Source organism: Micropterus dolomieu, linkage group LG01, assembly GCF_021292245.1.
Source record: "Micropterus dolomieu isolate WLL.071019.BEF.003 ecotype Adirondacks linkage group LG01, ASM2129224v1, whole genome shotgun sequence".
Taxonomy (NCBI): Eukaryota; Metazoa; Chordata; class Actinopteri; order Centrarchiformes; family Centrarchidae; genus Micropterus; species Micropterus dolomieu.
Window position 1 is genome coordinate 4,607,205 of NC_060150.1, and position 9,352 is coordinate 4,616,556.

Consider the following 9,352-nt stretch of genomic DNA (forward strand, 5'->3'; position numbering starts at 1 on the left):
GGGTAGTTTGCACATCCAGGATAAAAGCAGCACACAAAGGAAAGGTAGACCTCACACTTGCAAGCTCCCAAAGATTTAGTGATGCAACGTTTCGCCCACCAAGGTCTTAAGGAAAACAGATTAACTTAACAGCTACATAAAGTTTAATATTAATCAACAGTTGACTTATATTCCCCTATATTAATAGTCTCATAATTGTTGTTAACCTAAATTTTACTTACTCAGTTGATTCACTGTTGGTGTGTTTATGCCACAGATCCTGACAGATCTTTCTTGAATAGACGGTGAAAAGTAACTGGCACGAAATGACAACTGATTATGACCCAGCCCTGAGAGAAAAGCGATGTCTTGCGGTTTCATGCTCAAATCGATGTACAGCAAATAATGTAAACTGTGACGTGAATAGTAAAACCATTCTTGCAACATTTATTATGAACTTTTGAAAATCATTTTACAACTGAGCATTTTTGCAGGTCATCAGCAGAAACTTCTTGTGTGTTTACCCTGACTTTATATCTGTTTATTTCAAACAGTTCTTAAAAAAACACACAGATCCAGCAAATATTCATTCTGGCAATAGTGTTGCATTTAAAGGACAAGTAAACAAGACTGAGCATCTGACCAAGCATTATGTACCCTACTGCAGTACCAAACAGTTTTCCGATATTCTGTTGCCACTCTTAAAACATGGAGGCAACCTTACTATTTTACCAGATATTGGAATTATGAACGGAGACAGCCACTGTCCAGCTGCTGGTCATCTGCCATATGGTGTGTACCTTTGGGATGACCTCAGAAGTAACATCCTGAAGGGGAAGACTCCCTAAGCCCGCAGTAGCAGTAGTAGCTCTACTCTTCATCGTCTATTCTTAGGGTCCTCACCTGGTTTGACATATTAGTGAGTCGTTGCTTGAGTTTCCGCTGGGAGGATTCATACTGGGCTGAAAGCTTCCGAAATTTGGCCATCATGACCTCCAAACTTTCTTCAATTTTGTCGACTTTTTCCTCCAAATCTTTGGCGTCAACAGCAGCGACCAGCGACTCATCTATGAGATTGTCTTTCATCAGGATGGACCTTCCCTTCTCCTCCAGCATATATTTAGCATCAGGATACTCCGTGAGTGCCTCCATCAGATCATCTTTGGACAGGGCAAACAGATCAGAGTAGCCCACACTCCGTATGTTGGCTGTTCTTCGGTTTCCCGCCTTACTGCCCTTGATACCGAGGATGCTGATTTCTCCGAAATATGCCCCATCACTGAGGACCACAAACTGGGTAACCCCATCATCTGCTACTACTGCCAACTTTCCTCCTTTGATGATGTACATTTCTCTGCCAATGTCCCCCTTCTTACAGATGTAGTCGCCAGGACTGAAAACTTGTGGCTGAAGCTTAAGAACCAACTCAACAAGCAACCCTGCTTCACAGTCTTGAAAGATGCGGACTTTTCTTAGGGTCTCCAGATGTACGTTGATGGCTATTTCAGCCTTCAGCTTGTCTGGCAGGTTCTTCAGCACCTGCTTCTCATCACATGTTTTCTCCTCTGTCCACAGGTAGTCGAACCACTTCACCACCCTCACCTCCAGCTCTTTGCTGACCTTTCGAAAATGCATGTACTGCTTTATAGAGTCAATCTTGGCCTGGAACTCTACACGTGCAGTACCCATGTTGGAAATCATAGCACCAACATTTCCTACAATCGTAGCAAAGATCAGAACTCCAGTGAGGAAGTCAACTACCACAAAAAAGTATTCAATGTCTCGGACCGGGGGCGGTGTCTCACCAATGGTCGTCAGGGTAAGAGTGGACCAGTAAAAGCAATAAATGTACTGCCTGGTCAGGCGATCAAACTCAGATGTCGTCATGTTTGGATATACCCACGTGTCTGAGCCAAAGCCGAGAATCTTGGAGACGGCAAAGTAGAGGCAACCATTCCAGTGGATAATGATGATTATGTAAAGCACAAGATTAGCAATTCGGAAGATGTTGGGGAAATTGGTTCGAGTTTCAGTCCGGTCAAAGAACTCAAATAGTCGGGCTAACCTAAAGAGACGGTTGAACCTCCACTCTGGGTTGTTGATTCCAATTTTGAGGAAAACAATATCAGTGGGAATTAATGATATGATGTCTAATCTGAACTGGAGTGTCTTCATGTACTTTTCTTTCAGGATCTTCTCATCCCTTACAAGCAGCCCTTGCTCCAAAAAACCTGTTGACACATTACAGTTTGATCAGCATTACATGTACTCAAAGTTTCCTGTAAACACATTTCCCACACAAGTTTCCATCACCGACCTGTCCTGGCTCTCACGAAGGTGTCAAAATAGTAGAGTACATCTGAAGTGTAGTCCAGAACCATCCACAGTGTTGTATTTGTGGACTGTAGTTCATTAAAACAAGCCCTACAGGGAAGCAGAACCATTACAAAGACTTCTGAAACAACATTAAGGTAAAGAGGAAATATAAAATGCAATGAATTCAGACCTGGCCACCAGCAATATCAGGTTGTAGAACACTGGGATGGATATCGTGCACAGCCAGTAATAGTACATATCTGTCGCAGGGTCCATGATCCATACCTCCTTGCTGAATGAGAAAAGGAGGTTTTTGTTAAAAAGCACGTTTATACTCAGTAGAGTAAGGTCATTAGTACCACTACTGAGAATCAAGTATTATATTTGTATCAGAATTGAAGAATTTTTACCGAAACTACTGTCTATGTACAGTTTGAAAAAAAAAGAGTATCGTCTGGCAAGGGTTAGGGTCATTTATCTTTCCAAAATGAAGGAAATGCATTTTTTTTTTACCATTATCACATGAGGTGAATTAATTTTTAATACATTGTATATCTGATTGTACAACGATGCAACTGAAAAGGCAATTAATGAAGGAACACAGACCAGTTGTTAAGCGGTTGATCCTACAGTGAAATTATGAACAAACTTAATTTAATTGCTAATTTTACCTCTGAAAACAGTTTGCTCTTACTTTTGTACAATTTAAGGTTTTTCACTAGACTTACAAGAACTACTTATATTTTAATACAAACTAGAAAAATTGGGCTGTTCTAAAACTTTTGACCAGTAGTGTCAATACTTCTGCATTTGTTGCTTGATACAGGTAATCTTTGCCTGGAACTCCACACATGCAGCATTCATGTTGAAAAACATAGCACCAACAGTGATTATAGCACTTAATGGCAAAGATCAGAACTCCGGTGAGGAAATTAACTACCACAGAAAATGTGTTGAGTGTTTTGGGTGGGTGTGGTGTCTCACCAATCGCGGCCAGGGTAAAAGTTGTTTCTACAGCTAGTTTTGCCTTTAAAAGATATTTAAATATTACATCTGTTTCCCAAAATGACGAAATGGAGTGAATGAATATTTTTGGCATGGGGAGTCATTTTTGAGTATTTAAGTTTTGACTAATGAACTTCAGGAAAAAGCATTCATGCAACATTTTTATCCTTTTAAGAAAAGTCTTTGCATGCAATCTTCAATTCAACTTTTTTTTTTTTTTTTTAGCTCTGCTGCCATTAGTGGGCCCAACTTCGCAAACTCGTGTGTGGACGCACAGAACAGTATTTTAAATTGTGTGGAGATTCCGACGTTCCCAAAGATACCAAATCTGTCTGGCAGAATTTAAGGGAAATATTTATATAATTATGAACAACCTCCAGAATATTTGAAAGAAAGTTGCAGACATAGAATAATATGTGGGACTTACGGTTGCTCCTTTTTGTCATCTTTCTTGTCATCTTTCTTGTCATCTTTCTTCTCATCTTTCTTGTCATCTTTCTTGTCATCTTTCTTGTCATCCGTTTTGGGGGCCGGTGTCTTGTCATCTTTTTTGCTGTAAATAACCATAAAAAGAGGCAGGTGTGTCAGTGTCAGATGGCCTGAGGGGGGCGCTGTGACATAATAAAGCCATGTTACTGTATACTGCAAATTATTTGAGAGAGAAATGAAAAAAGGAGAAACAAAAGGAATTATAATGCAACTTGTTGGTATATTTTAAATAGATTATCTCTGCCTGGTCAATGCAAATCAGGGAGGAATCTAAAGACATCGTCAGGACTATTTTCTCAGACGTGAGAAGAAGATGCTCCTGAGCCAAAGAAGACATTATACAACTTTTATCACTTGTGAAGTGAGCTTCACCAGTCAGTGGAGTGCAACTTAAATTACCGTGCACATATTGAAACAACAGAATAAAAATGTCTTTTCAGACCATTTGAATTTATAGACCTGCTCATGGTCTGATCATCAATCCAACACTTCAGTCCAAAGATTGAGAGTGAGATTACTGAACAGATTGCCATGAACATTTCCTGTTGATACATGTTGTCCCATGCCAATTAACCCTAACAATTTTGTTCCATAAAAAGGTATCTATTTTTTTGTTGTTGTAAGATAAATCCTGTTGACTCACTCACTCCTGGAAGGACTGCATGGTCAATCAGCACATGTATTCATCATGTAATTGAATTGGCTACCAGCTCTTTACACAGTATATAAATCTACTGGAGCAGATGCAACACTATCTGTATTTGAAATAAACCTAATAGTGTGAGAGCATCCATGTATCATCTTACCCGTCATTGTTGTTGCAGTTGTTCATGTTTTGTGCAGCCAGGGTCCACCGACCGTCTCTGGAAGAGGAAAACATAATTGCACACAGTTGTGACCAACATAGCAACTCAATATCATAAGCATTTCACAAAAGATTTACATGCTGGACAGACAATTTCTGAAAATTGACAGTCTGATGTTCACACTGGTTGGTCTCTCATTGGTCAGGTGAGAAAGGAACCAGGGTTTGAGCTGCTCTCTTAGATTTCTTTTTTTAAATTCTTTACGTTTCTATCACTTTTTGTAGAGTCTTGTGCTTCTTCTAAATGTTACTAATTGTCTCTCGGTCATTTCCGACTCAGCAACTGTTATCCTGCCCTTAAAAGAGGGGCTTCTCTGAGAGATGCTTGCCTTTAGTGAGGCTTCTCCCATACTTTTATTCCTTAATCGGTATATTTCCTTACATTACAGTGACGATCTAGCCAATACCCAAATTGCAGAACCTCAATCCAGTGCCACAGTAAGCCAAATCATCACCAGACACAGCTCAGGATTCCCTTTGTCTTCTCCTAGATCTAATGTGGCTTGGTTGTCCCTCATTTGTAAATTAAGTAATTGACAGCAAAATGACAGGCAGTTTATACACATTTCATTTAAGATAATCCAGTTTGCAGTTGTACAGCTCACCTGCTCTTGCTCCCCGTGTTGTCCACTGTTCTCCGGCTGCTGAGGCCGAGCTCTGCGGGGCAGACGCTGCTCCCCCCAGGGTGCATCATGTTTGACAGCCTTAGAGAAGAGATCCATGTGTTCATCAACAGACATAATATTGAGGTGGTAGTTTTACACCAGCTCTGGACTCAATTTGATGTCATCCCCATCTCTATCTGCATGAATGGAGACTTTATCTCATCTGAGCCATTAGTGAGCCTCACCTGGACTGGATTGGATTCATTAAACATGATCACAGAGGCAGGAATCAGGGAGCTATTTTATAAATGCCGCATACTGAATGCGCATGTCAGAGATATGTCAGAAATGTCAACCATGGAAGTTACTTTTTATGTCTTACATTTATTATTCTTCCTTTTTTTATTTGGCTCCTACCACGCTGAAATGAAGAAAACACAAAACCATTGCCTGGTAGGCACCAAAAGGTTCACTGCACGTTGACTGGTTTGGCAATTTGATTTAGCAAATTTCATGTTTTATAGAGGAACCCTTGAAATCTAGTTAATGTCGTGTTTTAGGTTTTATTCTGCTTACATGATGCATCTTTCTAATAAAGTTGACAATGATATTCATGGTAAGGATAATAAGGGGCAGCCATCACTGTGGCATCTCACGATACAAAATTTAAGGGTTTTATTTGTCACATGTCACATTTTCATTCAATATGTGCATACTGGATCTGTCTATCTGGCTTCAGTGATCTCCACTGAGCACAGATGGATTCCCTCATCTGGAAACCACAGTTTTAGTGGTAGAGACAGGAGTTAAACATTTAAGAGCACCTTAATGTTGAGTCACCACACCACGAGTTAGCTGAGATTGTTTACGTTAGTAAAGATGCCTCTGGACAGCGTCCCTTTGGGGTCGACTGACTGGAAGAAGACTCTGAGACAGAGCCTGGATGCATTGGAGGGATAACAGCTCTCAGACCAGCTGGGCAGAGGATCCCTTCTGGGCTGCTTTTCACCACAACCAGGACAGAAACAAGTGAATCCAAAGTGTTTGAATCAGTTGAGACGTCTACACCTAGGCATCAGTCATTAAGTGCATGTGTTCATCTGAGGTTTTATTGTAAAACAGCTAACCTATAAAGCATGTCCATTCCCCAGATAGGGTCTACAAATCTGAAGTGTTCGTCCGCTCAGTGTCTTTGAAGATTCTCAGTCATCCCGATCTTAGTTCAGTTGGGTTTAAATCAAGGGTAACTGGACTTGGCCGAAGATAATCAAAGACGTTTATCCTCTCATCCGAGAGGCTTCTAGACAGCTTGTTGGATTTTCAGAAGCAGGGGTCCAGCAAAGTCAGAGTCTAAAAGGTTTTTCATTTTTAGGGCCCGAGCACGTGTTGAAACTGAAGGGATTTTCCCCCCTGCAAAGTAACCTCAATTTTGGGGGCCTAAACATACTGGAAAACTCACCAAACTTTGCACATAATTCAGACGTGGTGAAAAATTTCATATATTATGGGTTTCACGCATGGGCGTAGCAAAATGGCTCGCCAGCGCCCCCTACAGAGCAGCCCCACGGACAAAGTTTCCCCTACGTGTACGAAATTTCTGTGGTACGTGTATCATGTCCAGACGAACAAAAAGGCCTCTTGGAGCCATTGTGTAAATCAAACAGGAAGTCGGCCATTTTGGATTTAATGGTCATTTTTGGTGATTTACACACTTTGTACTTTAACAAACTCCTCCTGGGGATTTATTCTGACAGACTTCAGATTTGTGCTGTGCAGTCTAAACCCATTGACGATTGAAAGTTGTGCAAATGGTGAATTTTCGTGGAACGGCATGCCCGTGGCGTGGCATCCAAAAATTGATGATTCGCCATTGAACAGGGAGGTATTGTAACTTCAGTCTACATGCTCACATCTGCACCAAATTTGGAATACATTATAAGAGTCCCGCCCTGAACACATCCATATACTAATATTGACTCAAAGTCATAGCGCCACCTGCTGGCAACAGGAAATTACACGTTTTACGCTGTAATGTACTACTCCTAGCAGGCCGGACATAGTTAGTAAAGCACATTGAAAGGATGCATCTCGAGCTTAAAGAACATGAGCAGTAGATGCTGTAAACAGTTGATGTACACACACAGGGACAATAAAGTTTAGCGATGTATGTCGGCTGTGTGTCTATGTAGATATCTGAGCTTTCAGCCAGAGGTTAGGTGGTTCCATCATTCCCAGACCAGGAGCAAAGCACAAACCTGGTAACTACTCCAGTGGACTGGACATACTGGTTCTGATATTCACCCTCAGCTTTTGATTCAGCCATGCACTGCACATTTCACATTCAGACACTTCAGCTGGCCTACATCTCTACCAGTCAAAAGGAAGATTCATTCTGGTTTTATATACAGCAGACTGTGATGAAGTGACAGCTAACTGACGGACACTCAAACAGCTTCTGTTTGTGTTTAGTCCCATTAGCTCACTATATTTATTCCTCAGCACTGTTAACTCAAATCCTTCTCTCCCAGATTACACTGGCTAAAATTAGATTTTCAGCCCGGTGTGACTTGTTAAGCTCAGGACCTCAGTGTAGTTTTTGCTCTTGCAATCACACTGTAACATTAACAACAATCACTGTCTACTGTCTCTAAACTTAGTTTACCTGAATGTGAGTGATGATGACGAGCAGTTAAGACGGTGAGGAGAGGTCAGGGTGAGTCCTGAATGAATCCCATATTGCTGCTTGTGTGATCGTCCTCTTCTTCTTATAAAGATCCTGCTGTGAAGGAGTTAATATCTGTTATCTGACACCAGTGACAGGAGCAAACAGCGCTTGTGTTTTACTATGGACAAGCTCTTTCTCTGCTGAGTTCTTTCTGTTCATCCCCTCTGCACCACCTCCCAACAGAGGGAGGAGGGAGGAGGAAATCATTATTTTCTATGCCTTTAAACTGAAGTACCTGAGAATCAGCCAGCGTGACTGGACAGAAAATAGATATTAGAATAGATACTAGATAATAAATCTATTTTTCTAAAAAATTTTATGTATAAAATTAAATTAGCATTTTGTTTTTAGCAATTTGTTGGATTGTAAATGTTGCTATATGACTTCTGATCTGACTATTCAACACCACTTTTGTCACCCTGCCAAATGCTGTGGATATACAGTAAATAAAACCAACTATATCTCAATCTCCAAAGTGTTTGTAGAGACAAAATCTCACTCTATATTGACCTGCAGAATGTCTCAGTAACAAAATAACTATACGTTTACATTCTACATTTACTCATTTGGCAGATGCTTTAATCAAAAGCAACTTCCATTTGAGGAACAACACACACGCATCAGTAAAGTGAGAGATCTACAAGTTTTCACAGTGATTTAAGTATGTAGTAACCAGATTTTTATATTCTCTTAAGAAGTGACTTGATTCATCTTATCCAAAAGAAACTGATTTGACGTGTAGGCATAGAAAGAACATGGGAAACAACAAGAAATCAGTGACAGTCCACACATGACTGACACCACTACCAATGACTGCTTATTATTTTGCTGGCATGGTTCCCAGTTTTGTTATGCAAGTTTTTCTGGGCAATTTTAACCACAAACTACGGTAACAGAGGATGCAGAATGTCATGATGCACTTGATCAAAGCCTTATAACTAAATACACTTAGCATTTATGACTGTAGATTGTGCTGGTGAATTTTTGTCACCTAATATTAAAAGGACTCAAGACAGCTGTTTAGTTTCGACTCTCGTGTTTTATTACCTTTAGAAGACAAGTTATTTCTATGATGAAGACTAATTTATGGGCAGGTCATGTTCCTGCATTGATAAATATATATTTTTTTGTTATCACTGGGTAGATGAACAGGACTGATCCACGTCTTTATTTATATCCCTTCCAGTCTGAGTAAATCCTCTTAGTGTGTGGACAGCTAAAGCGAGACATCAGACCCCACCTCCAGCTCTCAGAGAGGAGCAAGACAAAATCTCCGAGCAGCCTCAGCTAATTTCCACTCTTCGTCGTGACAGCTGGGAGCTCAGGGAACCCTTGCTGCTGTGAACACATCTTTACATTTTTACATCA

The 9,352-nt window shown here is 40.5% G+C and overlaps 1 protein-coding gene across 1 annotated transcript; it reads right to left on the reverse strand.

Moving 5' to 3' along the window:
* Positions 1–608: 608 nt before the first annotated feature.
* LOC123973806 (cyclic nucleotide-gated channel cone photoreceptor subunit alpha-like) lies at positions 609–8,550 on the reverse strand. Its single transcript, XM_046054130.1, has 8 exons — positions 8,534–8,550; positions 7,922–8,038; positions 5,260–5,358; positions 4,596–4,652; positions 3,728–3,853; positions 2,486–2,587; positions 2,297–2,403; positions 609–2,210 (listed from the first exon to the last, which is right to left on the reverse strand). Exons 1-8 carry the CDS (start codon positions 8,548–8,550, stop codon positions 850–852), a joined length of 1,986 nt encoding a protein of 661 aa, XP_045910086.1. The 3' UTR covers positions 609–849.
* Positions 8,551–9,352: the final 802 nt, after the last annotated feature.